This window comes from Calcarisporiella thermophila, assembly GCF_041956535.1.
Source record: "Calcarisporiella thermophila strain CBS 279.70 unplaced genomic scaffold VTP21scaffold_18, whole genome shotgun sequence".
NCBI lineage: Eukaryota > Fungi > Calcarisporiellomycota > Calcarisporiellomycetes > Calcarisporiellales > Calcarisporiellaceae > Calcarisporiella > Calcarisporiella thermophila.
Window position 1 is genome coordinate 571,489 of NW_027192208.1, and position 26,857 is coordinate 598,345.

The 26,857-nt window shown below is 46.2% G+C and overlaps 15 protein-coding genes across 15 annotated transcripts; 5 read left to right on the top strand and 10 right to left on the bottom strand.

The window, feature by feature from the left end:
• Positions 1-2: 2 nt before the first annotated feature.
• VTP21DRAFT_3740 (uncharacterized protein) lies at positions 3-7,605 on the bottom strand (the record flags this gene model as incomplete). The annotated part of the gene is made up of 24 exons (XM_069394076.1): positions 3-137; positions 208-334; positions 399-540; positions 619-942; positions 1,002-1,223; positions 1,296-1,576; positions 1,647-1,844; positions 1,910-2,051; positions 2,123-2,228; positions 2,293-2,466; positions 2,544-2,732; positions 2,803-2,898; positions 2,963-3,044; positions 3,113-3,609; positions 3,680-3,987; positions 4,071-4,264; positions 4,335-5,081; positions 5,153-5,337; positions 5,419-5,695; positions 5,771-5,923; positions 5,999-6,879; positions 6,952-7,264; positions 7,338-7,371; positions 7,431-7,605. The coding sequence occupies 24 exons, from the start codon at positions 7,603-7,605 to the stop codon at positions 3-5; spliced, it is 5,982 nt and encodes a 1,993-aa protein (XP_069249178.1).
• A 452-nt stretch (positions 7,606-8,057) lies between these two features.
• On the bottom strand, positions 8,058-9,227 carry VTP21DRAFT_3741 (uncharacterized protein; the record flags this gene model as incomplete). Its single annotated transcript, XM_069394077.1, has 5 exons — positions 8,058-8,290; positions 8,414-8,545; positions 8,603-8,832; positions 8,903-9,027; positions 9,093-9,227. 5 exons carry the CDS (start codon positions 9,225-9,227, stop codon positions 8,058-8,060), a joined length of 855 nt encoding a protein of 284 aa, XP_069249179.1.
• Positions 9,228-9,920: 693 nt separating this feature from the next.
• Positions 9,921-10,225, bottom strand: VTP21DRAFT_3742 (uncharacterized protein; the record flags this gene model as incomplete). Its single annotated transcript, XM_069394078.1, has 2 exons — positions 9,921-9,968; positions 10,049-10,225. The coding sequence occupies 2 exons, from the start codon at positions 10,223-10,225 to the stop codon at positions 9,921-9,923; spliced, it is 225 nt and encodes a 74-aa protein (XP_069249180.1).
• A 631-nt stretch (positions 10,226-10,856) lies between these two features.
• Positions 10,857-12,667, bottom strand: VTP21DRAFT_3743 (uncharacterized protein; the record flags this gene model as incomplete). Its single annotated transcript, XM_069394079.1, has 3 exons — positions 10,857-11,529; positions 11,592-12,518; positions 12,603-12,667. 3 exons carry the CDS (start codon positions 12,665-12,667, stop codon positions 10,857-10,859), a joined length of 1,665 nt encoding a protein of 554 aa, XP_069249181.1.
• An 88-nt stretch (positions 12,668-12,755) lies between these two features.
• Positions 12,756-13,505, bottom strand: VTP21DRAFT_3744 (uncharacterized protein; the record flags this gene model as incomplete). The annotated part of the gene is made up of 3 exons (XM_069394080.1): positions 12,756-13,087; positions 13,153-13,323; positions 13,385-13,505. 3 exons carry the CDS (start codon positions 13,503-13,505, stop codon positions 12,756-12,758), a joined length of 624 nt encoding a protein of 207 aa, XP_069249182.1.
• Positions 13,506-14,169: 664 nt separating this feature from the next.
• Positions 14,170-15,369, top strand: VTP21DRAFT_3745 (uncharacterized protein; the record flags this gene model as incomplete). Its single annotated transcript, XM_069394081.1, has 1 exon — positions 14,170-15,369. One exon carries the CDS (start codon positions 14,170-14,172, stop codon positions 15,367-15,369), a length of 1,200 nt encoding a protein of 399 aa, XP_069249183.1.
• A 204-nt stretch (positions 15,370-15,573) lies between these two features.
• VTP21DRAFT_3746 (uncharacterized protein) lies at positions 15,574-16,538 on the bottom strand (the record flags this gene model as incomplete). The annotated part of the gene is made up of 2 exons (XM_069394082.1): positions 15,574-15,726; positions 15,813-16,538. 2 exons carry the CDS (start codon positions 16,536-16,538, stop codon positions 15,574-15,576), a joined length of 879 nt encoding a protein of 292 aa, XP_069249184.1.
• A 1,056-nt stretch (positions 16,539-17,594) lies between these two features.
• On the bottom strand, positions 17,595-18,454 carry VTP21DRAFT_3747 (uncharacterized protein; the record flags this gene model as incomplete). Its single annotated transcript, XM_069394083.1, has 6 exons — positions 17,595-17,647; positions 17,729-17,777; positions 17,858-18,004; positions 18,076-18,153; positions 18,222-18,292; positions 18,424-18,454. 6 exons carry the CDS (start codon positions 18,452-18,454, stop codon positions 17,595-17,597), a joined length of 429 nt encoding a protein of 142 aa, XP_069249185.1.
• Positions 18,455-18,988: 534 nt separating this feature from the next.
• On the bottom strand, positions 18,989-19,753 carry VTP21DRAFT_3748 (uncharacterized protein; the record flags this gene model as incomplete). Its single annotated transcript, XM_069394084.1, has 5 exons — positions 18,989-19,167; positions 19,234-19,317; positions 19,378-19,410; positions 19,487-19,518; positions 19,623-19,753. 5 exons carry the CDS (start codon positions 19,751-19,753, stop codon positions 18,989-18,991), a joined length of 459 nt encoding a protein of 152 aa, XP_069249186.1.
• Positions 19,754-19,763: 10 nt separating this feature from the next.
• On the top strand, positions 19,764-20,396 carry VTP21DRAFT_3749 (uncharacterized protein; the record flags this gene model as incomplete). The annotated part of the gene is made up of 3 exons (XM_069394085.1): positions 19,764-19,798; positions 19,881-20,147; positions 20,252-20,396. The coding sequence occupies 3 exons, from the start codon at positions 19,764-19,766 to the stop codon at positions 20,394-20,396; spliced, it is 447 nt and encodes a 148-aa protein (XP_069249187.1).
• Positions 20,397-20,635: 239 nt separating this feature from the next.
• Positions 20,636-21,542, top strand: VTP21DRAFT_3750 (uncharacterized protein; the record flags this gene model as incomplete). The annotated part of the gene is made up of 3 exons (XM_069394087.1): positions 20,636-20,688; positions 20,762-21,383; positions 21,453-21,542. 3 exons carry the CDS (start codon positions 20,636-20,638, stop codon positions 21,540-21,542), a joined length of 765 nt encoding a protein of 254 aa, XP_069249188.1.
• Positions 21,543-22,245: 703 nt separating this feature from the next.
• On the top strand, positions 22,246-24,268 carry VTP21DRAFT_3751 (uncharacterized protein; the record flags this gene model as incomplete). The annotated part of the gene is made up of 5 exons (XM_069394088.1): positions 22,246-22,403; positions 22,494-23,095; positions 23,195-23,639; positions 23,728-24,106; positions 24,206-24,268. The coding sequence occupies 5 exons, from the start codon at positions 22,246-22,248 to the stop codon at positions 24,266-24,268; spliced, it is 1,647 nt and encodes a 548-aa protein (XP_069249189.1).
• Positions 24,269-24,627: 359 nt separating this feature from the next.
• On the bottom strand, positions 24,628-25,147 carry VTP21DRAFT_3752 (uncharacterized protein; the record flags this gene model as incomplete). Its single annotated transcript, XM_069394089.1, has 3 exons — positions 24,628-24,894; positions 24,975-25,060; positions 25,138-25,147. The coding sequence occupies 3 exons, from the start codon at positions 25,145-25,147 to the stop codon at positions 24,628-24,630; spliced, it is 363 nt and encodes a 120-aa protein (XP_069249190.1).
• Positions 25,148-25,264: 117 nt separating this feature from the next.
• Positions 25,265-25,708, bottom strand: VTP21DRAFT_3753 (uncharacterized protein; the record flags this gene model as incomplete). The annotated part of the gene is made up of 2 exons (XM_069394090.1): positions 25,265-25,325; positions 25,467-25,708. The coding sequence occupies 2 exons, from the start codon at positions 25,706-25,708 to the stop codon at positions 25,265-25,267; spliced, it is 303 nt and encodes a 100-aa protein (XP_069249191.1).
• A 629-nt stretch (positions 25,709-26,337) lies between these two features.
• On the top strand, positions 26,338-26,616 carry VTP21DRAFT_3754 (uncharacterized protein; the record flags this gene model as incomplete). The annotated part of the gene is made up of 1 exon (XM_069394091.1): positions 26,338-26,616. One exon carries the CDS (start codon positions 26,338-26,340, stop codon positions 26,614-26,616), a length of 279 nt encoding a protein of 92 aa, XP_069249192.1.
• Positions 26,617-26,857: the final 241 nt, after the last annotated feature.

Sequence of the window (26,857 nt, forward strand, 5' to 3'; positions counted from 1 at the left end):
CGTTACACCTTCTGCGTCACAAAGCTGGCTCCAACTTGCAGGAGAACATCCTTAAGGGCTAGCCTCACACTCTTGTCAAGGTCAAGTGTAAGTAGCCCGACCAACAGGGGATACAGGTTCGGGAGATTCTTCTTGAACTGAGAATAAAAGAGAATGAAATGTCATTGGAGATTCCGTAGAGATAACGCAACAATCTAAACCACTTACATCCTTCTCCCCGAACTTGGTTAATGACTGTAGGATCGAGAGAATGACTGGCGTCCAAGCAACAATGTTACGCGATTTCATCTCTGGGTCAAATGCTTGGAATTCGCTCAGGATATGCTGGCATAATCTGTCGAAAGAAACCATAAGTTTCACAACGAAACCCATGGCATCACAGCTAAATGAATACTTACGGCATCAGGTTTGCCTCCACTAACTCTTTCTTTTCCGATCGCCCCGGCGTCGAACTCGTGTAGATATTAAGCATCAGGTTCACATAGCATGAGGCACTCAGGGTTTCTTGTTTAAGCAGGTTCGGTAGTGATTTCATGAAGCCTGTCGAAAATTTAGTCGATAAAAAGAAAAGAGTCAGGATGGAGTAGATGTTACAAAAGACTACATCTCGACATTCACCAAGCTTCCACAAGTTGGTCCGCAAGTTAACATTCTCGTTGAAGCTACGCGCAAATAAGTAAGACTGACGCACCGATTCTGCAAGTTCGAGCAAACGATCAACGGGAGCCGCCTCAACCACAGTTGGATTGTTGAGTAGATCATAGAGCGTCTGCACCAGCAACAGTTGCAGTACGCATTTGACTACGATCTGCTGGAACACACGGCGACGGCCATCGCTCGCTTGGTCATTTGCGGTCGGCGAGAAAGAGGTAAGCGTGGTGTGATTGGATGCCGTAGGGCTGTGCAGAGAAGGAGCTTCCGCAGATGCTTGCTCGTCTGCTCCTATGTTCCGAGAGAACTTGAGAACGGTCAAATCTCGACACAATCCGAAACAAACTTACCTTCAGGGGTAGCTTCAGCCTTGGGAATTGTACTCGATTGAACAGCCCCTTCTATCCGGGACGACTTCTCGACATCAAACAGCTCGTGTGGAGCGGTAGAATCGAGTAAATATCCAAAGGTAGTGCATATCTGCTGCCACGCGTCATCGTCTAACTTCTCTACATTCGACTCAACTAGCTGTTGCAAACATGTGCATCCGATTCTGGACAATGTGTCATTGTCTAATACGAAAAAAAGAAAAAGCAATGAAGTTTCTTCCTGCCAAAAACCATCTCCTCAGAGAACCCTTTTACCTTGCAGAATGCAAGCTGACAAAAGATCCAACACTTGCTCCGTCATCATCTCCAGGCGACTATAATAATAGGTGTACAGGTCGATAAGATTTCGCAGCGCTTGAATCAGCGTGGTGGATAGCCACACGCTCATGTCCTCGTGGCTCGAAAACCGCCCCACTCCTCCCGACCTGATATCATCAAAAATCGGGAACACTGCTTGGCGACAGATAATGTCCCAAAAATCGCGCGAATAAGTATAACCATACTCCTTGAGGGTATCGAAGAGGTAGGTGAGCGCTCTACCGTACAAATATTTTAATAAGTTAAAAACTGATCCATTTGGAAGGACGTGATACCAAGCGCAGATACCTTGTTCTCACTTCGAGATCCTCGGCATTCATGATAACTTCCTTGAAACCGAATAGGATCGGGAACCAAAACTTAACCTTGGGAGGGTCGTTCTTTGAATTGTCGGCATCCGGGGGTGTCAGAAGAGCATTAAGCTGGGACTCGGAGAGGTCGCTCAAACGTGTGATCATTTGCCGGATCATTTCAATTGAGTGAAGACTTCAAGATAGAAAAATTCAACCCATTGTGCCCATAACAGATTTAATGGCCTATGATTTGCATACCTGATCTTTTGAAACCTCTTGTTTTTTCCGAACTCGCTCAAGCAACGAATAAAGTCATCGTACACTCCAGTGCTGATTACTTCCTGGAACCGGTCCTTGAACAGACCCTTCACAATGTCAAAAGACATGGAGACAATTGTTTCTAATTCAATAGGAAAAAAGAAATTAGGTATTTCGATCATCTCTCCCGCTAAGAGGTATAGGCAGGCTTACCGGTGGGCTCTCTTGCAGCTTTTGCAAACACGCTGACCATGGTTTGCCACCCAGATTTTAGCCGATAACCACGGCTTTGAATCATTTGCTGCAGACACCGTAGAATCTAAAGCGGAATACCGAATTATACTTGGCAATTCCTCGCGATGTATCCATTAAACTTCACATACCATATCCTTGATGCTTGTATCAGGATTGTTCACCATAATGTACTCGAATGGTTTCAAGAAATCCTTCTGGAATTTGAAATGGGTCAGCTCCTCTTTTTCTAAGAACTTGATCGACAGCTGCCGGAGGGAGTCCAGTGCGAAGAAGGCAATGTTAAAGTTTGAAGAACATCCAACCTAAGGACAGTGAAGTGAAAAACAAAAAATCCAATGAGTTACTCTTTCAAAGGAGATAAAATAGTGCCGAAAATAACCTGGTTAAAATGTTCTCCCAAAATTGCCCAAATGTTTGACCATTCCATCCGAATACGATTCATGTTATAATAGGAAATCTCGACTAATTTCTGAAGACTGAACATACGAGGATGTTCTGCCATGGCAGAAGATTGAATTTCTTCCCATGACACGGCACTCAGTGATCTAACAAAATCAACAATTGCCTCCTACACAAATGGGTACAGACATTTTCAAAATTCCCACTCATGGAAGCAATCAACCAATTATAAACGTTACCCCCGATAACTGCGTAGTGGACGTAAATATCCGGTCTACAGTCATTACCAACTGCAGCGATTTGCTTTCTACGACGACCTCCTCGTCGAATGCAATCTAAATTCAAAAAATATATCTCAGAAGATTAGAGAGAGGGAGAAAACAGTCTCGTGGTGCCTACCGTCGATCCATGCTTTCCAGAGACCTTTCTTGTCGCTTGAATCGATTTCCTCCCCGAGGCCGCCTCAAACGAAGAAGATTTTCTGTCAGCAGAGAAAGGAAGAAAACTTTAGAGCCAAATGAGCAAGGGGCATTCTATGGAGATACATACGTGGGTACCCGTCTGGCGTTCAGCAAGTCCGGCACCGAGTCCTGATCTACCCCATTGCTGATCAATTGGAACCGCTCTAACTGGCTCACGCAAGTCAGCACTTCTCGCCATGAACCTTTGAGATAGTTGCTCTCTGTGAGCGCAATATCGAGCAGGGTCTTAATTGCCTCCACATTCTTGGTCTTCATTTCGCCCAAGTTGTTGAGGAACGTGAATTTAGCAAGCGTGGTGACAAATGCGTTTCGCTCTAGCTCCATATCAAACAAGCAGATGACCCGGATGGCGTGACGGAACCCCTCAAGACACAGCCCAATCACCTCCATATCCTCGGATTCCTGGAGTGGGCCGGACAAACCAGCCAGAAAGGCCATCCACGCCACCTCGAACATAGGTCGTACGTGCTCCGCGTGGGAGGCACTGTAGAAAGTGACTGCGGATGTGTTCGAGCGTTGGCCTCCTTTTCGAGATCTTGATCGAAGCATGCTCTTGAATAGCGCCTGGAAGAAGAGGAGGAGAATCAATATGGTTACGAATTGAGAATCTTAGAGAACCATAATCATATTTTACCTCGGTTTTGGAAGCCATTTCTTCGGAAGCGATCTGTAACGCCTCTCTCCTCGCATCACGACCCAATAGAGCCACGTTAAAATTGGATGTGCCGGAGGGTATCATGTCCTGCTCGTCCTTCATCTTGATCTCGTTCTCATTGATTTCATCATAGATACCGCTGAGAAACTCCTCGGGCAAGTCAGCGTTATCGTTGATTCCTCGGTTATTCTTAATAAACTCCGCCTTGGTCATGCGCCGCTTAATCTGAGGGCTATGTAAATCTGTATTGAGCATAATTACTGAATACGCAAGCACGTATGCGGTATCTAAGGTATCAGAGGATCCATGATTGTGTTAATAAAATGTAATGGTAAACCACCCCACATACATGGCGACTAGGTCTACTTACCGGCATTGGCGAATGCATCCGGGTTCCCATCCACGTATCGCTCAGCAAACTTGAGCATAAACCGATCGATCTTCTGTGCTTCACCAGGTAGCCGGAACGCCTGTAGAAAATGCCGCAATGCCGCGGTGAACTTCATATTTATGAAATTCATTTGGTCGACAAAAGCGTGCATGATCGCAATATTTTTCGGCTCTCTACAAAAAATCAAATTATACATTTTAAAAAATTCAAAATTCATTACAAAATCTCGTGCAGGTAATATACCCTTCGCCCAAATACTCGCCAATCATCGCCTTGTTTAGCCCCTCGGTATAGAGCAAGAATTTTGCGATATCCTTGGGGGAGTCGCTCTGAATAAGCCCGACCTCAAGCAGCTGTTCAATTCCTTTCTTGGGCTTCCAGTTGAAACGCTTAATGCTCTCCCGTAAGAGCTGCTTTCGATGCTTCAGATTGCCGAACTGCTCTGGGTCGTCCACCGCCACCGAAGTGCTGGAAGAGTTGGGCGAAGGGCGCAAATTAGGGGCTGAGCTGTTGGATGAATAATTATTCGAGTTCGTCGATGAAGACACTTCTGGCGGCTGTGCCACGCCACCATTCAATATCTCCTCGCTATTGCGTGCCTCGGCCTCCATGCAAGCATTAGCACCTGCAGCGGACTCCTCGCCAATCTTGTTGCACCATAAGACAAGCGAGCGAAGCACGGCAACTAGGGACTCTAGGGAGCGGTGTTTGAGCACAAGTTCGTTAGGCTCGGCACCAGATGTGTTTGCCGCATTCATACTTGTCGTGGACAAGGTTGGGGGCATATGGAAGTGAGCTTGGTTGGAGCTGGAGAAAATGGATAGATTGGTGGAGGATCCGGAGGCAGAGCCACCAGGAAGGCTCACAGATGCATCCCTTTCCTTCTCCTTTTCTCTCTCTCGCTCTCTCTCCCTTTCCCGCTCCTTCTCCTTTTCCTTCTCAGTGAGCACGATGTGAGTCGTGGTTATCTTGGACATCGCATTGACCAAACTTTTGATATACAAACGGGCATCACTTCATGTCCCAAGGGAGCGAAAAATACAGACTTAAAATATACGTACCGCTCATAAATATTGTCCAGCGATTCCTCGCAATCATAATTCAGGTAGAGCTCGACCAAGGTCTGGGGATCTTCGCAGATTTTCAAAATGGCTTTGAGAAGGGAATGCCGCTGTTGCTGAGAAGAGGCTGTTCGGGACTCCAGAATCGGGAGAAAGATCTCATTGAAGAAGACGGCAATTTCTTTCTAATAGTGGAGGAGAAAAAAACAGTAGGGCGACGATAAGTACACCGAATAGAAGCCTAAATGAATGTTTGGACGAGAGACCTTCAAGAATTTCCTAAGCTCCTGGATAACCAGTGAAAAGATCTCCAAAGAAGTTTCGAAAACCTGAGGCACCAAGGAAACAGCATTCCTGCTCAAGCTGAGGCACAAATATTGCTTCACAGCCTCGATGAAGGGAGTGCCCCTACTGCTCTCGCTCGAAGACGTGATTATGACCGAGGTAGAGGAAAAGAGGTGCATATATGATGAGAGGATGGTGTGGATGAGGTGGAGAGAAAGAAGCTTCGAGCGCATCGAGTAGGATTTCAGGTCGGTTTCGCTTGATAAAATTACAAAACAAGAATGAATAGTTTAGTGGAAACGCCTCAGCAACAACCACAATGCTATATATCACCTGTCGCCGTAGAGGTTTTTCATCGAAAGCTTGCACAGAGAGCGGAATACGAGAAAGGCGTCTTTGGCAAAAAGGGTTTTGGGTGACTCTCGCGGAGAGTCGGTTCGTTCTGTAGAAACCAAGTCTAGTGATTTGCGTTCCTCGAATGTTTTTCTAAGAAGTAGTAATTGAAAATGTCATAAGTCGAATACCCTTTCAACTCAGGAAAAATAAGAAGAGCTTATTTACAGTGAGATTTTGTTGTCCTCTAGCTCCTGCTTGGCCACCTCAGAAATCACTTCATCGCTGGTTGCCTCTATGGAACTTTTTTCTACTATGATGCTAGAATTTTCCGGCGAAACTTCCCCTTGATCGGCATTCGAGACTTCTTCGACTTTCATATCCTGGTCTATCGCCTCCTTGGGAGGAATGGACTCCGGGCCTTTATCATCCTGCTTTGCTTCATCTTTCTCCTCCGGCGCCTGTGAGCTCTGCGGGTCGGTTTCGGCAATTTCTACAGCCGAGGTAGTCTCTGAAGTCTCGGCAGCAATTTCTGTAGCTACTACTTGAAGTTCTTGAGAAGGTATTTCGATTGTTTTGCCATTAGTGCCGTTCTCAGCTCCATTAGTGGCCTCTACATTGTCGTCCTTATCGATAGCTTCTTCCACAGCTTCTACAGATGATTCAGTAAGCGCTTGGTTGTGCCCATTAAGGGGCTCCTCGATGATAGTGTTAATGCTTGGAGACACCTCCAAATTATTTTCTTCGGGCTCTTTCATATCGGCTTGCTCATTGGTATCCTGCTCCACACTGTTTGCAGGAGTCTCTACTGCATCTTTTTTTTCCTCAGCTTTTAATTCTCTATCCTCTGGAGTTTGGCTTTTGAGCGACTGCTTCTCTGAATCTTCCGCTTGGGAAGGCAAGTCCTGTGTGGACGCAGAAGACCCTGGCTGTGGAACAGGTACACGTCCAAATACCTGGTGTACCATCTGTGTTAATGTGCCCTGAGCCACGACTTGATTTGCTGAGTTGCGTGAGAGAAGGAAAATGTTATAGGTGGTGCGCACTGCCTTTAATAATGCAGATTGATGAACGGTGACGATGGTCGAAGAGACCGCCGCCGACAATGCCTATTAGAATGAGGGGGAAATGAAAAAGGTTAAATAAAGCCAACTAGGAAAAGAACCATTCTAAATATTTACCTTGATAATCTGGAGCTGCACCTTCTCGTCCGTATTTTCCCCTACGAAACAATCACATACGACATCAACCGCATGATCTAATAAGGGCCTTGTTATTTTTTTGGTCGCTGATATATCCCCCTTTTTTGCCTCATCCGATTGCTTTGAGCCATTCGCAGCCCCTGCGGAATTTGCTGGCACCTCCTCTACTTCGTCATCCCCAATAATGTATCCATATGATATCAGCTTTCCAATGCAATCTACTGCAATGTTCATGAGCGCTTCGGAGCGGGTCTCACATGCAAGTCGCAGTGGACGGAAGATAATTCGCGCTCTGTTTTTTTTTAGAATGCCAAGCGATTAATACTGAGAATTTGTGTCATTTATAAATCTTCATGTGCAATCACCTCTCTGGACTATCGTCCTGCGATTTTATGTGTTCTGAATTAAATACAATGGTTAGCCACCATCATCTAGTTGGATGCAAAAACCTAGCTTACCTAGTGCATTCCCAACAGCCTCTTTCAAGGCTTTATTCCGTTTTGCCTCTTTGCTAGCAGCGATCTGCTCCAGGGCATTCGTAATGAATACGCGGCCCGATACGACCGAGCCTGGTGTGGGTGGATAGGCCTGCTCAGGGAGCCTAGAAGTGGTAATTCGAGGTGGTTGGGCCATTGTGGACTGCGGTACTGCGTCCGACGTCAAGATTCAATTACAAGAGTGCGCGCGGATTCTTGTAATGAAATGTGCTAATGAAATGGCGATGCAGTAAGGACTAAAAGAGATCGAGTTATTTGGTATCTACTGCGAGCTGAAAAAATAGGTTTGTATTGCGGGCGCGTCCGCTTTAAAACAGGGTGACTAATTTAAACCGTCAATCTCCTCTGCTCCAGGCGATGAAAAAAGTCAAACTATCTGAGAGAGGGATAAGCGAACAATTGGCCTCCTAGATCTCTTCAATCTTACTTCTGGATGACTTGATGAAATAGATAACATGTATATATATAGATTAGCTTGCACTCCTGGCCTCCTCCTCGATTTCTATCGAGTGGCTTTCTCCCTGTGACTTGACACAGATGGAAATTTCTCAGAGTAGAACATCACTTCATCGCGAATTTTATTTTCAATTACAACTTAGGAAAATCCCTTTTCAATATCTCGTCAAACCGGTCCGGATTCACGGCAAACGGACGCATGAAATCGGCCTCTAGAGCATGCAGTCTGCTTCCAACAATAACCAGTGAGTGTAGGGGACCCCCCAGATCCACATCGAGCAGCTCCTTTAGCGTCCCCACCGCAAACTGCTCTGTGTCGGTGCCGATGCGAGCGCAGCCAATCGCCAACGTGTCGGCCCCATAGACTAACGATTAATAGTGGAACATCAGCTTTTGACAAAAATGTACAAGTAGAAAAATTGGAGGGAAAAGACAGGGGGACAGAGGGAATAAGGGCTGGCCAAAACACATTTTTCCAAGATATTTACCATTCTCTCCTCTCTTCTCCTCAATTTCAAGCAGCTGCTCTGCCGCCTGGTTCACTGTCATATACCGTGGTGGCTCATATATTTTTCGGCCCCTGGCCATATTCTCCCAGCTCTGTTCTTTCACCTTGATGTCTTGAAGAAAATCAGCTGTTCATCCCTTTGAAACCACCATATACAAATCTACCCTACCTAATAAACAAAGCGTGTGCAATCCAATGGCCCTATTTTCTTTGATGCGATCATAGAAGCTGTCGGGCCTCCAATTTTCATGAAAGAACACGATGGAGATTGTCTGGCCAAAGTTGTAGAGTTGTAGTCCGCAAGATCCGATGGCGTTCATTATCGATGCGTTATGGATGGACCGAACAGGGATATTTAACTCCTTGGCACGAAGAATGAGGTCCGTATGTGTTGTAGCACTAGACAAACCAAAAACGAAACGGAAAGCTAAGGGTGGTCCACTCTTCACTCTTTGGCCTCTCATCTTACCCGTATGGATCGCCAACCACCAAAAAACCCACGTCTATTTTGTCAGCATCCTTTAGAATGGCATCGCTCTCTTGCTCCACCATTTCTCGGTCGGCAATGACGATCTCCTTTCCATAGTATGCCTCCTTTAATAAAAAAAAGACCCTTGAGTCCTATCAGTCCATTCCACAGTGGAAGCATCCATCTTTACCAGCTTCTCTTTCTCCACCATCAGGATGCTGGTGTAGGCTTCTAGATAAACACGCTCACATTTCCGAACTGCCTCCAGTCCCTTGACCGTGATGTCTCTTTCGTCTGAAAGCCCCAAGCCTATCACGTAAAGCATTCTGCTCTAATGAAGTGAATGCAATAATAATAATTAAATTATCGATCCAAGGATATTTGAACTCCGAAAGGAAGTAAAAGTAAATATCTAAGCCGCAAGGGCTCAATGTTAGATTAGCGTTGTGAATAATTCACAACGCTAATCTACGTCAGCAAAAATAAAATACAATTTTTGTATTTTATTTTTGTCGACGTAGCTGTAGGAAAAGGATATTAATGAAATTTTGTATTTATATATTTTAGTATGGGTAATTTTATTTGTACCCGGATATAACTATTAATTACCGCTAGGTCGGTTAATTACTGCTAAGTTGGTTAATTATTTTGTTTTATTTAACAGCAAGCACACTTTGGGTAATTCTATTTGTACTCGGGTATAACTATTAATTACCGCTAAGTTAGTTAATTACTGCTAAGTTGGTTAATTACTTCGTTTTATTTAACAGCAAGCCACACTTTTACTTTTGTTACTCACGCATCAAATTAAAATTTTATTATTTTCAAGTTGAGCGTAAGCCTTTATAATTTTTATCTTTACTCCTTTGTAAAGATGACTATCATCATTTCTGATCTCAAATCCCGTATGTTCAAAGATCGAGACGAAATAACTAAATGGATGAACGATTATGCAGTTAGTATTGGGTTTGAATGGAGGGTAGAACGCTCAGATCGTTATACTGGATTTCTCACTGCTCTATTGCATGTTCACGATCAGGCCAACACAGTTCGAATAGCGACATACCTATGAGAAATGTATCAACAGTGAAATGCAAATGTCCTTTCATATCGCGATTTCGATTTTCAAAAGCCGTAAATGCTTACCGCATTACCTCTGGTATTATCGAGCATAATCATCCTTTGGAGTCCGAGGATATTCGTTTTGCTCGCAGATTTCGTAGACTCGACCCTGAAACAGTTCAGTTTGCTCAGAATGTTATTCAATTGGATTCTGTGTTTCTCTCTCACAACTCGTCTTGTTCGTGGCCAGATTGAATCCATTCAGGCTAAAGATATCAATAATTCTTTAGCGACAAATGCCAGAGCGTATTGCAGTATGCAGTTGAAGTAATCAACCCTATAAGAAGTCACCATAAGCAGTCTCAGCGGAAAATTTAAGGATTTTTTTAGTAAAAACGCCAGTAAACCTATTGGTTCAATAGGAATATTTACGTAGTGAATAAGGAAGTCAGGAAAAGTGCCTAGTGGAAATTTATTTGTCTCGGCCCAAGCAATAAATTTTGAGCCGAAAAAAATATGTGAAAACAGAACTCGGCTGAAATTCTACAGCCAGGCCAAAAAGCCCTTAAAAATTTCCCGAGATTTCCGAGTAAGATTGATAGAGCAATTCAACTTTAATCAAATGTCAAATCACATAATGTTGTAATAGAATAAAATTGATTTTTTATAAAAGATACTACAGCTCTACTCAAGAGAACCATCATTTTTCTTATAAAGAAAAATTTTGAGTTATTTCACTGTTCGTTTTCTATATCTTTGAAACAAAAACTTAGCCTAGTTTTTTCTTAATATATAATGAAATAGAAGATCAACTACCAAATTTACTAAAAGATAATAAAATATGCAAGGTGACAAATCGTTTCAAATGAAAATATAATTTTACAATTCATTCTTAGTTTTGGTTTTTAATTTTCAAAAATGAATATAGGATATCTTTCCGAGGAAAAGTTTCTTTGCCCACCGGATTGCCATTAATATCATAATAGTTGGTATTGTATACCTCTTTCGGGAACATTTCTCCTTCAGATTCGCACAAATAGCCCAATGCATTCTGCAGATTGGTGCCGAACGAAAAGGATTTATAGTTGGAAATAAACAAGTATATCGCAGAATCTGGAGAGGAGGTAGCAGAAGATGAATGGCCCCACACTAGAGTTGAGTTACGACGAAGTGAAATATAAAGATGGAGATGCGGCGGCGTATTTCCATTGAACCAACTTGAAAGTTTAAACTCCATCTTTTTGGCACAGTCTTTCATGTTACTGGGATCATCTCTTTCGCGATTTTTCACCTGGATTGCAATGCATGTATAATTCCCATCGCGAAATCGAACCGGAATCAAAAGATCTATTGCCTCACTATTTTTGGGGAGGGTGATAGCTGCTCTTCGTTTCCAACAGGTTTTGAATAAATCAACCCCAATATCACATTCGGATAGCTTTTCGTAGATGTTAAGAAAATGATTGAAGGCTACCTCTGCTTCACAAAATGAGCCAAGTATTTGGCGCAGGGTGGCTGTATCTTTCACCAATTCGCACGGATTATTATTAATTACAGGCGGCTGACTAAGATAAAATAGACAAGGTAAAATTGTGGTGCATCTTCTATTCATAAGCTTTAGAGTTACCTTCCGCCAATATCCTGCACTTTAGAAATGCATTCATATTCGTCCGATAATAGTGATGATAAGAATAGTTCCACTGAAACCTGGTTACCAAATATCGATTTGCTAGCTAATTGCATTGCGCGTAAAAGAGCGATGCGAACTGCTGTTTCGCCACACTCTCCTCCGTGAGCAATTCCTCGATGCACAACATCTACCAAAATATTCACAGAGTCTGCCCATTGCTTATCATCATCAAGACTAGCAAGTGCTCCTGCTGCAAGAAATGGCTCCGATGGGTATACGAGAAACAACTCTGTTCGGTCTGACGATATTCCTAGAGCTGTGGCCATATGATCTGCGACCAATGTCTGTGCAAATATGGCCATAGGCGAGAATCTTATTGCTGCAAGACACGCCAGCTGAGCTAAAGCTGCTAGTTTCGTATCTCCAGATGTTCCCATTAGTTTAGCTTTTGCTAATAAAACTATGTCTTTCAAATCCGAATTTTTTGATAGGAGTGCTCCAAAAAGCGGGCGACCGTACAGGGCTAGTTGCTTGGGAGTAGGATTCTCCGGCATGTTTCTGGCTAGTGCATCTGTCATTGCAACATCGAAAAAGGGCTGAAAGAGTGTAAAATCAGAATCACGAGCGGAAGAATCCAATTCAAATTTGGGAAAGAAATTATTAATTTTCCCGCTGGTACTAAGGCACACAGAGAACAATCCTTCCCAACGAAGATAGCGAATACCACAACGCCACATACGGAATTTCTTGGAGTAATTTATTTGCGTAACTCCTTTTCTTTTCTCGAAGAGTTCATGTGCTTCATCAAGACAACAAATGAGCTTAATATCCCCGATTCCCTTCCCAAGTCCACGTTTGTTCAGAAAAGAAGCGCTAAGAATTGCTTGTTTTGCAGCGGTTTTCGAAACTTCATCTTTGGTGTGACTAAATGAATGAATATATATATATTGAATTTATCAATATAAATGCCAGCAAATATAATATATAATATTTGCATTTAAATACTACCTTTCATATTTATCCTTAATATTATTCCAAAATTGTTCGCAAGCTGCTCGTTGTTCGATCTGCATCTTCCAAAATTCACTATGTTCTTTGTTTATCTCCTTAATTGCCTCCACCGCTGCAAGCATAATTACTGCAAACATTTGAATGTCATCTTCATTGTCCACTTCCAGTTGTTTTTAACACCCAATCGATTAGAGGGGATGCCGAAGGGAAACCAGTTGACCCAGGGTTTCGCTTGCAAATATATAGTACATGCACATTTTTGGCGATCTGTGAAATCATTCGAGTTTTGCCATAGCCTGAACTCTGCACTAGCGATATGAAGGGAACTACTTTTTTACTAAACCGCTTCCATTCTTTATGGCACCATAGCATATATTTGATAAAACGCTCAACTGCAAAATGAGGATCCATATAATCAGTGTTGAAAGCTTGTTTTACGAACTCAAAGGGAGGTTCGTACGATTGTTCAAGTGTAAGTTTGGCTAAACATTACGCGTTGTTAATAGGAAAATTAATCAAAGTATTATGATGACCTATAATCAAATACCTTTAAGCGCATTTCTTTGACGAATTTGCAGTCTTAATTCATTTTGAAGATTCATTAAACGATTGCGAAAATGGTCTTTCAGAGATAGATTTTCAGCACGATCCCTTGAACTGCCTTTTACAGCTTTTTCTTCAGCATCTGCGATTTCATCGATACAAAATTGTATTTTTGCTAATATGATTATATAAAGAGGGTGAATTTAGTTGTCAATTGAGTAGAATTACTAAAATACCCTTTAACGAGTTAATATTGGAGTCTAGATCGTTAATTGTAACCTGCTCAGCTGGAATTTCAGAGTTGCCTTGGATGACTTCCATTTGGACATCCTCTTCATACTCTTCATTTTTACTCATAGTAAATAGTATATACGAATGAACTAGATATGAAGGGAAATTTGGTAATGTAATAATTGATTCTTTTGAATATATTTTAGTTTTTCATGTAATATCGTCGTCATCTTTACTCTGATAGAGATGTGTTAAATTGCAGTCACGTATCAGTCACATTTTTCGACAAGCCTCCATTCTACACCGCGCTTCATCAGCTTGAGTTCGGTTGGTTTGCCTAGCTGCATTAAAAAATGAGCCAGATTTCTTCCTAGGCAAAATGATCCTGGAGGATTTCAAACCTCTTACCATAATATATAAACAATAACGCGACGACAACTCGCAAATCTCTTTTCATTTTTCTCCTGAATAGGTTACCCCCAGTCCTCAAACTCTTATATGATGACGATATAGCACCTTAGCTACGATGAATAGTTAATTTATTGTTAATTGTTTCTTACCTCATTCTCATGTCTACAAGCAACTTTTTTTTTTACGAAGAATGAGCCAAGAGTTGCAACCGTATTCCTCGCCAAAGAGATCCCCTCTGTGCTGAGGAGCAAAACTCGTCAGGAGATAATTTGAAGCAATAAGAAAAGAGCTGAATTCGACTTGGTCGTGAAGGAATTTTCAATTTAATTCCCCCCAATCGGGTGACGTTTCAGAACCTAAATTTCTCCGGCGGGTTGAAATGAAAAATCTCCTCAAAGAAAATGCAAAGAAAAAAAAACGCACTCTGCTCTTTATTCCCTTTGCCATCGTTACTCCCTCTAATTTCACCACATTATACTACGTGATGATCATGCGCAGATACCTCTTAATAGCTCTTTTTCTCTTGCTAATACAGAAATCCGCCGCCGTCAAAAACTTAGGGCAAGCGTGTGATCCCACCCCGATCTATAGCGCGGCCCTCCACTATATCGACGACTGCGATAGCCCAATGCTAGCATGCGACCCGGGCAATCACACATGCGTCTACCGCGGATGCCGTAATACCGACTATATACCAGGCTGGATCCCGGGTGTGCCCTTTCCCATGCGATGCTCACCATCCACATCCTTCTGCCCCGATAACAACCTAAAGTGCCAGCCGCTGAAGCCCTACAACACTTCGTGTGAGCCGTCACGGGACGACGAATGCTTTGGGACCCATTCCATCTGCCTGAACCAAGTGTGTCAACTAAAGATCCGGACCCTGGGGCAGCCTTGTGTCTTGGACGTGACCCAGTACCGGAGAACTGGATATGGCGGCGAGGCGGGCGTCGTGCAGACCATTGTGCGGGATGACTGTATGGCGGGCACCTTCTGCGCCGAAGACACCCGGGTGTGCGTGCAAGCATGGCCGTTGGGCAAAGAGTGCTCCCAGGACCGAGAATGCTTGACGGGGGCATGCGGCGAGTCGGGCCTGTGTGATGAGCCGCCAGAGACCTATCAACAAATAGGCAGCTGGGCCTATGTGCTGGTTGGCCTCGGGACCGCGGCCCTGATAGCCGCCACCATGGCCTGTCTCTGGATGCTGCACCGGCATTATCGGAAAATACGGGGCGCCAAGCGGGCGCGGTTCTTTTCAGAGCAAGAATCCTTCCGCCAAATCACTCTGCCGGGACTCGGGGAGGGGCATATCACCCTTTCCACCCCGAATTCCCCGATGAGCGTCTCGTTTTCTGCCCGGAGTCGAAACAGCATCCTTACCGACGACGAGGACGATAGCACGCTGATCTCCTCCGTAAAGAGTCCCTCCATTATGAGCCGGTCTAGTAGCATGCACGGTGTGACCAATGGAAGTCTGCGCTCTATCTATGTACTCCCTGACGTCCAGATGGCAAACGAGGCCCAAAACTCGCGGCCGCCCAGCTCTTTTTGTCAAACGCCAAGGGAAAGCCTTTGGTGATGAATTTTGCAGAAAGAAAGGGATCTGGCGGAGGAGGAGGAGGGGAAACATTTTGGCTACCGTATATCCACTGGAGTCGATTGATATAATTGGATTTTTTTTTTTAATGGTTTCATATTATACTTGGTTTATTACGCTGACTAGTAACATAGAATATTGTCCTTTTTCAATATAGCAAGAAAAAAACAATTGTTTTTACAACCACTATAACCATTGATCTAATTCTTTCCACTCATTGTCGTCCAGCTCTGACTCGGTGTACTTTTGGCGCACCTCCTGGACGCATTCCTTCAGGCTCGAAGGCACGGTTACGTTGGCATGCTGTTGTTTCAGGAAGGTGTGCAGTGTTCGAAGAGACTAAAATATAGAATAATTACAACCAACCATGAGTCATGAACCCGGGAAAACGGATGTTATTCATCGACCCAAGTTGAGTGGCTTACCTTGGCCACCAAATCCTCGTCATCTTGGAACTCCCTCAAAACACGCTCTAAGCCTACCGCCATCCCCTCCTCCCACAAGCGCGCTGATACGTTCTCCTCGTCCAGCATCACATTCTGATATAAGAACACCACTTTTCTTACCACCGAGGCCTGGCCTTCTACAAGCAGCTGCGCAAGCAAAGCCCACCCGTTACGGTCCTCGAATTCCCGGAGCGCCTCTTGGCAGTTGCGCACACTACCGCTCACGCACCCGACTGCTTTGGCTTTGACCTCTTGAGATTCATCCTCGAGGAGCGGCATCAGGGCCTCCAACCCTCCCGCTTTCAAAAATGCCTTCTGTGCCCTGGGGTTATTTTGGAGTGCACTTCCGCAACACCATGCGCCCATTGCACGGATCTCCGGCTCCTCCGCCTGCAATTGCTTGAGCACGAGCGGCCACAGCTGCATGTTCTCAAGATTGCACGCGTTGTCGATTTGCTCAACCAATTCTTGCAGCTCTTCTAATGCAGCTAGCCGGGCATCAAAAGAGGACGAGGGCGAGGCGATGATATCTGCCGCCTCGCGCATGCGCGTGGGATCGTCCTTGCCCAAGACGGCATCGATCAACTCGCGGTTAATGGTGTAATTTGGCCGCTCAGAGGGGGGCTGTTGTGCTTGCGTGGAGAGTTGCTCGGGATCGGAGTTGGCGATGGCCCATTGTAATAAGCTCTGCATATTTCTTGACATGATTTGCAAATGGGGTGGTTTTTTGTGTTGGCGAGGCGGAATGAAAATAAAATATACAACTATGACTTTCTGTCCATGCTTCATTTTCGGCTGGACTCGAATCTTCTCGATGTTTTCGTTGTCCAACTGAGCCACCCGTTTATTAAAAAAAACAATGCCAGATATGAATGAACACTATTAACATTATATTAGAGAGAAAATTTTGAGGGGGGTGTTGAGCGATGCCCACCCCCCAAACAGTGGAGTGAAATGCTTTACAATAAACCAAGAAATGCAAAAAAAAAAACATTGTCAAACACTTCTAATTGATGAATCCCTTTTGATGAAAGAAACATGGATATAAAAATGGCTCATGCCGCCACCGCTATAGCGCATGATGGCGTGTTTGGCCGCGTCGGAGCCGGGTACGGCCAAACGTAGTTGCATGGGGTATTTGGGCGTGACGGGGCGACAGGATACGGCCCATTATAGCTTTTGGTGGGGAAGTGTGGACGTGTGGGCGCAATAGGATAAGGGGAGTGGCCACAGGGGGTATTAGGGCGGGAGGGTGCAATTGGAAAAGGGTTCATTTTACACAGAATGACTACTCAGAGATGCAATGGGGTGATGAGCAAGTTGATTGGGGCAACTGGAGGCGGCCTTAAGAACAAGTGAATAGAGGTGGGTGAGGGGAGAGAAGGTTTACTACGGAAGGCCTAACGAGAAATTTACAGATAAGAAAAAATTTTCAAGAATGAAAAATCAGTAAACAGGGGGGGGGGGGAATACGGGCTTATATATTGACAGAGAAGCCATGGTGCAATCTATTCATAAAAAGACAATTGAAAAAAAAATTTTTCCCCTCTCGCTGAATCTTATGCATGTTTACTAGAGTTCATTTCACATACAGGTTTGAGAGGAAAACAATTAAAAAAAAAGTTGACATTTGCATTAATAACTTTTTTGTGGAAGCTGGAAAAGTAAAAAATAGAAAAAGGGGAATCCGTACGCAGCAACGGTCGGCCCGAGAGGGAAAAAATGGCGAAAAAAAAAAACGAGTGCCGAGGCAAGACCTGCTTAATACTTGTATTTTGTAGAATAGTCCTTGGGGGACACCACCAAACCCCGGCCTAGTTACAAATCATGGAGATTGGCAAGGATTAGAAAATGCACCAGCACCTTTACGTGATCCATTCTTATGGTATACGTACCTTTGCGTGCTCCCCTATACACCGTCTCTACGATGTCGATAAACTCGTTCTAGATAGCGATAAAAATAGATCAGTCCCGCCCTTATCCTTTTTTCCTCCCTTGCTGCGTTTCCACTGAGGATCCATTACCTTATCCTCGAGGGCCCAGTTAATCTTATTGTTGTTTCCGGTTCCAAGGTCAATCATGATATGCTTGTTCCGATAGAAAAACATGACGGTGCAAGGGTCATACAATTCATACATCTTGTTGAAGTCTGGCACCTCCGTGATGTCGACCTATGAAAAGAATGGATCCATGCTGAGGATTGGCCACCCATGAGCCCCCGATCTCAATAAAGGATCATTACCAAGTAAATCACGGCAAAGTTTTTGATTTTTTCAGCGGTCCCATAGAGAATCTCGTCCATCTTCATGCAGGTAGGATCCTGAAACAGCATAAAATGAAGTTATGAGTGAGATGTGCATGGTGAAAATGAATCTCTCCGATATATACCCAATCATGGCCGAAGCGTATGACCACAACCCGATCCTCCTCCGAAAGAATGGCTTGGTCTACTTGCCAACCTAAGGTGGGGGAATCAAAAGCTCAATCAGTAACTCGAAAATGATGTCTAGGATTTCCACCCGCCTTTGCAGGAGAAATGAAACTGAATGTGAAAACAGAGGAGAAAAAAGGAGGCAAACAGCACACTTACCGTTCTCAAGATGAGGGAGAAAATAGGACATGGTGTGGTTCTAGTGAAGCGATCGATATTTTTCCAAGATTAAATGCATTTAAAACCATTGCCGTCCATACATTCTATAACCTAACCTAATACAATTTTGGCATTTAACTTCCAGTCCTGGGGATTTCCAAGACAATATCCTTAATAGCTAGCAAAGTAAATAAGGAATCCAACAAAATGAATCAAAAACAGGCGCCCTCCTAGTTATTGAGAGCATTTCCATTACTTGTTGGAATCTCGAGGGTAATAGGTTTTTGATAGGGAAGAAAGGGAGTGATAGTAGTGGCATTCTGATGTCAGAGGAAAACTCCAAGAAGGATGTGCCATGCTCGGCAACGCGTCAGATGTCCGCTTATCGTGTCAGGAACTAACCACTCCTGATACAGACGTAATCCATTCTTTTCAACATGCTTACAGAACCTCCATATTGCACAGCATCTAAGGTTTAAGCGTGAATAATTTGCGGAGAGCGCAGCGAAAAAATATCAACCTTAGGAGCATGTTATACAGAGCTTCCATTTGGGATCAAATGCCTTTATTCGTTTTTTTCAAAAGGACGAACAGTATCTATCAGAGTCTGGGCAAACGCCTCAAACTCTGGATCCTCTCTGGCACGATCTAATCGTCTCTCTGCATCCTCCGCTGAGGTAATTTCACTTATCAGTTGGCAAACACGGGGGTCTTTAAGATACTGCCGAACCTTATCCGAGTGTTCTAATAACAAGAAGTTCCATCTAGCTTAGATCCAAATAAACATAGGTAATGATGGGGAGGTAGTACCAAGCTGAGCAAGTTGCTCGTCGCTAAGAAGCGATTCGTCATCTTCAGGGATATTGAGTGGAGGGGGATCCTGCTTCGGTGGTTCTGCGCATAGAGATGAGCTAAACACCCATGGCCATCTAAAGTAGCAAAAAGAATATATACCTGGAGGTGGGGCTGGTTTCTCACACGGATTCTCTGCGTGGGCGGGGGAGAAGAGCCATTAAATAGTTGAATACAGTGAGAATTGACTCGAGTCTGTCACGAATTTTACCTTTATGCTTTTTATAACAAGGGAGTGAACAGCTATTTAGATTAATGATATAGGTAAATTTCCTGAACATTATGCACATGGCTTCCATGAGGAAGAAAAAAGAAAGGGAGGGGGGAGGGAATAAAAGGACATTTACTATGGTAATGTGCATATAGGACATTTATATTTCGACACATTCTCTTGACACACTCCACATGCCTTGCTTTGTAAAGACTGAGAAGCAGAAAAGGATGACCCTTCTGACGATTTGCCCGCAAGCGCATTCATTACAGCATCGATGTTAGAGAGGGAGACGACGAATGAAGATCAGAGGTGAATAGGACGAGGAACCACCTGCGCCGGTGGCAAACAAACAAAAATAACAATACGGTGGCTTTGCTTTGCGCGGCAGCAGGTCTGCAATCTTTCTTAAACTTTGGAGTTGGATACTGCGGCCCGCTGAACATCCATTAGCGTTTTCGATCCGCAGCGGCCTTTTTAAGCAGGAATCAGGATTGGATCAAGCAATAAGAAACGGTCAGGAAATGGTTTCGAGGCTGGCCGAGGGGGCCGTGACGGAAGAGGGCGGGACGTCATTGCTTGCGTGGGCAGGCCATAGGACGCTGAGCGCAATTGCCTCCTGCTCGATTAAGGAGGAGTTGGCTCGGGAAGGAGCGACAAGGTAGCCGAAGAGGTGGGCTTGAGACCCTGGCTGCTATATTAAATAAATGAATTAGATGAAGGGAGCGGGCAACTCCGAAAGGAGGCGTGTCACCTCTCCCTCAGAAGGGAGGCGAGCGTGGGGGGTCCCGTGGGTGCCTCATCTGTGACGTTGGCGGTGGCCTGCGGGCAAATCTTAAGGCCGCCCTTCCTCCGGGATTGCAATATGAAGAAGCCGACTCCGCACGGGTTGCGACCACGGAGAGATTAGGAAGACGAAATCAAGGTTGGCAGTGACTTTGTGCGCTCATTGGTGCGGGTTTCGGAGTAGGCCCATCTCCGTATATAAGACCTATAGAAACGCGGCCCTAGGTTTTATATTACACCGACCGCCGCTTCCCTCTCGTGCTCTTCTTTACCCCAGCTATACCTCCTCTCGGTGCGAGCCTTCCTTCTCTCCCATACCTCGCGTAGTCATTCCAGCCCCAACCCAAAAGCATCTTCCCCATCATGCCTTCCGCCGTGTCTGTCTTGCGTCGCTGCAGTCTTGTGTATGCCTTTGAGTAAGTAGGAAAGCATCGAGCGGCCCCAAGCCGATGGCATCCTTACCATTTCTCCTTGTTCCTCTTTGTAAAGCACTCTTTCCCCGCTCAATTTCGAGGAGCACTCCGTGCCCGCCGACTCCTTCAATCCCCACGACCTGGAGGCTGCCTTCTTCCAGGACTCCTTCTGGTGCTGCGGAAAGCCGCTCTCCGACCTCCATGACCTCCTCCTGCATCACGAAGACTACCATGCGCACGAGTTCGAGCTCGACTTTACCGAGGACGAGCCGGGCCAGGATTTAAAGCGCAAGCGGTCTCTCTTCGAGCAGCAGTTCTCCTTCGCCGCCAAACGCCTTGCCTTGGCGGACAAGGACGAGGCGGCCGAGATCGAGGAGAAGGTACACCCCGAGGGGGACGAGGGCGACGACCGCCAAATCCCATGGGAGCTGGCGGTAATGGCGAGCCAGCTGGTGGCTTCCCTAAGAGAGGCCCCGCTTTCGGAAGTGGAGGAGGCTTTGTTTCAGCGGGAAGAGCTTGGCGACGACGCCGACCGCCCCTTCAAATGTCCGGTGCCCGGCTGCGATAAAGCCTACAAGAACCACAACGGGCTGAAGTATCACCACCAGCGCGGTAACTGCAACTTGAATGCATCGGGGATGGAGGACGTGAACCGCCCCTATCGGTGCAGCGTCAGCCAGTGCGGCAAAAGATACAAGGTAGGTTGCGGACGAAGAGGACGATCAAGCCTGGGCACTCGCTGACTCTCCTTGTGTTGCTGCTTACAGAACTTGAACGGGCTCAAATACCACATTGAAAAATGCCATCTCCAATCCGTTCCTGTGCTCCGCCCGACTCAGGCCATGACCCTGAACTAATGCATTATTTCACACCCACTCACCCCCTCAACCCCCCTATCTATATACACTTAACAACACAAGCAATCCATCCAGCATTTCAATCTGTATTCCACCCCATAATCACACTTCTTTATTTCTAATTCGGTTGGGAAGCCAAAATCGGTAGAGTGTTCTTGATGTAATTGTAGTTTCCCCTCCCAAAAATCCAAAACTCAATAAATAGACGTTGAGCAGGGAGCTTGGCCCTTAATAAAAGTAAATTCGAGTAGACAATAACCCTTTCTTGGCCAGCTTCGCTACAAAAAGTCATAGCTTCTGGGAGATGGAGTGGGTGGAAGGCAGCTCGTTTCATCTAGCTTAAGTCGAAAACTCTCGCATCGAACTCTACGTGTATTCTTAGGGGGAAAAGGTATCGGCCGACAACTTTCTAGGCAAGAGTTAAGCCTCCATGAACTAGGAAGGGTAACAGAGAAAAATAGATCTTATTGCCTTCCTGAGTACGCCGCCATAGCAATATACGATTTCGGGAGTTGGAAAGCCCACCAAGTATCAAGCCGAGTGGCACTTCAAAAACGATAGTGGCCCCCCATTGAGATTCACCTCTTCTATCCGGGGTCGAGTAGTGGGTGGCTGAGTTTCCTCGAATCTGCTCCCTCTCAGTACAAAGCACATGATATTGAATCCACTTTTACTAGTTCCCTCCAGCGACCAATATTGAGCGATGCTTGCATCCATCAACCATGTTTTTCGGCGATATCGCCGGACTCTCGGTTACGCAGCCGGCATTGTTGGCGGCGCGTACCTGATTGCACAATACGCCAAGTCGAAGCTGGTCGAACACCAAGAACGGTTGGCGACGGAGCGGACCGCCAAAGAAAAGTAAGTCTTGCATCATTCGAGATCCGCAGTGGCCCATTCCCCTAGCCGTGGGTACGGATGGATCATGGGATTGAATTCTTCTTCCACTAGTTTGCGGAGGCGATTTGAGCAGAACCAGAGCGATTGCATGTTTACGGTCATGTCACTGCTTCCCTCGCTAGGAGAGCAGCTATTGAGCGAGCTAGATGTCGAAAGAATCACAGCGAGGTTGCAGCAAGGTCGTGCCCCGAAACCTGCGCCAGAGCCGGAGGCCGTGAAGGAGAATGGCGCGCGAGGGATGGAGGAAGAGGTGGCATCCAAGAATGCAGAGGTTAAAGATGAAGAGACAAAACCACTGAATGGAGATCCAACCACCGATGATGCGAAAATCAGTCCCGCAGAAACCAATACTACCGAATCAACCGATCCTCATAAAACTGCACCAGAAGTGCCCCAGGCACCTAGTGAAAAGGAGAACGGGGACTCAAAAGGCGAGGAGAGATTAGTAGAGGAACACGCTCGGAGCGAGAGTGAAAAAGTTACGGAAAGATTACAAAACGAGCCGGATGGGGAGTTGAAGGGCAAAGAGAAAGAGAAGGAGTCTGCCGATGCATCTAATGGCACGCAGACCAATGAACAAACCACAGTGGTCCCTAAGGAGGGTCTAGACAAACAAACAAAAGCACAGTTATTACAAGACTTGAAGATCTTGAGTGAGTTGCACATTTCTTTGTTTTTTTCTCCTTCTTGCTAGAGATCGATTTTCGACTTGCATATTATCCACTTGTTTCCTAACATCGTGTTCATGGTAGCCTTCACTCGCACGATATCCTCGCTATATCTCCTCACCCTCCTCACTCTTCTCACCCATGTGCAACTTAATCTGCTCGGTCGCTTCACCTACATCTCCTCGGTCTTTGCCATGCAAGAAAACGAGGCCACCGGCGAGACGTCGCTGCGAATGCAGGAGCAATCCGGCCTCGGCGCGGATGTGGAGCGGCGATACCTGGCCTTTAGTTGGTGGATCTTGCACGTGGGCTGGCAACAGTGCGTGGAGCGGGTGCGGGCCGCCGTCGAAAAAGTGTTTGGGGCCGTCCCCTTGAAGCGCAAGCTTACCTACGGAGAAATCGTGAGAATGGTGGAGGACGTGCGGGAGGAGGTGGAGGGCGAGCTAAGGAAACCGGATGGATTTGTACACCCGCTTGGAGAAAGATTAGCGACCCATGGCGGCAGTAGCCAGAGCCATCCTCTCGTCAAGTAAGTCCTCCCGCTAAACTTGGCTTTCCCGCCCAGGACCCACCACTACACTCGTCTAACCATCCCCGCCTTTTTTTTTCCCTCGTAGTATGCAAAACATTCTCCTCCCCGTGACCACGGACGAGGAGCTACGCACCCTTCGAGAGGGCCTGGGCGAGATCTTCCCCGCCATCCATGCTGAGTTGCGTCGCCTCCTGGACGAGACCCACGACTTTGTCGAGAGCCGGGACTTTGCGACCGTGCTTCGGCTGTGTCTCGATCAAGTGTTTGCCCACTTTTTCCACACCGCCTTTGCAAAAACCTACTTCCCGTTGGAGCTGCCGACCGCTCCCCAAGAGGAGAAGGGACCCCGGATCCAGGAGGTGGGAGAGGACGAGGAGGCCTCGGTTCCGCTGCTCAAACTCCTCCCGGTCGTGGCGAAACAGGCACATCTTGTGATCCACGGGGTGCCAAATGAGTATGTGGAGGTAAGCAGGATTTGAACAGAAGCCATCTCAACGCTGAAGTCTCACGGGATTTCTCTTTTCATTCTTATCAATGCCAACCCATCGCGCTGCACCACGTAGACATTAAGTAATGTCAAGGCGTTGCAAGGGTTTTCCGCCATCGTCTATGCTTCCTTTGATTGATGAAAGAAAATATATGCCTTTTTTTTGGTTTTACTCTAATACTCCTTAGCAATAATGCCTCTTTGCTTTGTTACTACTGACTTTTAACTTTTTCTTCCTCTTTCCTTTGAACGAATATAGACCTCTGCCGTCGTGTTTATTGCTAACTGTAAACGAACGAAAAGAAAGCGACACGATGAAAAAAAAAAGAGTGTTATCGAATACAGAACTGAAAGAATTACATCTATACAGGCTTGGCCAGCTCTAAAATATATAGTATATGCATATCCGGGAGAATTATCATAGAGAGAGGAAGAGAAAACGCATTAAAATTACAAGTGTATGGCACAATAGGAGTACATTCGCCGAGCTTCACATCGTCATGCCTCCTCTTCCTCCTCCGATTCCTCCCAGTCGTTTTCCTTTACAATTCTTTCGCGTTCCAGAACAAACTTTCCGATTTTGTATCGCTGCGAATCCTCATAAGCATAGATATATTTCCATCCCACCGTAGTCTGGCACACATCGCAAAACACATCGGCGACCGTGTGCAATCCAGTGATGAGAAGACGATCCTCCACCTGGCCCGTGGACACGTTGACTACCTTTGAGAAGAGGTAGGCACGGCCAAGCCGTCCGTGAAATGCCTGGAGGGGGAGGGGGGTGCGGTCAGCAGAGAGCGAAGGGAGGGGGAGGGGGAGGGGGCGGATGAATGAGGGGAACTTACTTTAGAGATGAGCGAGTCATGATCGGAGAGATGGGTATGGCATGTGCTGCAAGTATATACGCGGTCGTTGAGGTAGGTTGGAAAGACTAAGTAAAAGCATCCAGAAAAAAAAAGACATCATAATTAGGCCCATTGGCAGCAATTCACAGGTCATGGCACGCACCTTTGCCCATCTAGGTATATGCTTGAATCTAATTCTAGAGTTGTATATCGATTATGAATCAATGCCAAAGTGCGGAATGAGGGGAGAAGGAGTGCGGAGGGGGATGCAGAAGAGGATGGAAGAGGAATCAGGATCCAAAATTTAATTTGACATGACAAGTCACGTCGAGTGACAGGCCGTCTGCAAGGCTGAAATGAGCAGGGAGATCGGACGAGGGGGTTGCTGGCTCTGATTAGCTGGCGGGCCGAGTGGGGTTGGGACTCTGAGCCGGCCTCCCCCGGCCACGGCTTTCTCCTCAGCAAATCGCTCGCCGCCCTGCCAATGCATACCGCTTTGGCAGGGCAAAGGCGGCTGGGTGGACGTGTTGCCACCGCGACCGCTTGCTCACAAAGCGTGGCCAAGAGAATTGGAGCAGAGCAGCCCAGCGCGATCTGAAAACAACAAACCGCAAAGCAGCGGGAGGGGGTTGGGCCGGCCGGGCCTCCGCCCTGGGCAAACCGGCTTGGCTCTCGCAGGCAGAGCGGCCAAAACACTCCGCCGCGCGGGTCGAGGAAGGAGGGCAGGCTGGCATCCGATCCGGCGGATCAAAACGAGCAAGCCGAATCAGACACTATTTTAGTGCTAAGCTCAGCCTAAGGACCCCCCCGCGGAGTGCGCCCAAAAATACACACCACGTTTTTTCTTGATTCCTTGTTCCGCGATGGATTCGAAAACGGGGAGATCGCTTTATTGCGCGGCGCTCTCCTCCTCGGTTGCCGGCCCTGGGCAGGGGAGGGCCCTGCTCGATCCGTGCCCGCCGCGCCCTGGCGCGAGCTGGGCGGATCCGCCGGAACTATAAAAAAAGCCGCATGGTGCTGACTGTTGACGACACAAAATTCAAACGGCTCGAATACGCGTCAATCCCAACCATTACTTATTTTGAAAGGAAAAAAAAATTTTTGTTTGTTTGTCAATACGCGGAGTCGAACGGTTTTTTTTTTATTGTGTCAATATCCGCTGTAAGGCAGTCAGCCGTTTTCGCTCTTCCTCTCTCTTCTTTTCTATATTTATCGCCTTGGCCTGGAAACCCGAACGAGGCAGCATTATTAATAGCCCATTGCCCATCTCGCCCCCCCCCATTCAAGTAAGCCGTTGACATTGCTCTCGGAGCCTGTCACCTGTTTCTAACAACCGCCGAATTTCCGCACCATCCAGCCAGCCATGTCAGTCTTCGCCGCTTCCCCTGTGCTCTGCGTTCCTAGCTCGCCATCCGTCTACTCCGCGCACACCGGCTGCCAGAGATCCAGCATCCCCGATTCCGATGCTCGCTCACAGCTCACCCTGTCATCCAAGCGCCTCGGCTTCTCATATCACGACCCTTACCCGGTGCCTCCCGCGCGGCCCAACACCCCCGCCAAGAGGCTTGCCTGCAACCCTTATCCCACCGCCCCCACTCGGCCCAATACCCCCGTTAGCTATGTGTGCGCGGTGGCTGCTTAACGTCCTCGCCGCCTCTTCACGCTTATTCTAGTATACCCTTTATCTTTCCCACTTCAAAAATCAAGCAACAGCAGCAAAAAAAAAGCCACCTTCTGCCCTCCTTCCCCTTCTATTTTACTATATAGAATTAATTTTATTTGACTCCTAGAGTATAGAGCGTCCTCATTTCTGAATCATGTTATATCCCCTAGCATTTTCGTTATTTTAACCTGGAAACACAAAAGTGTTATGTCTTGTTTTC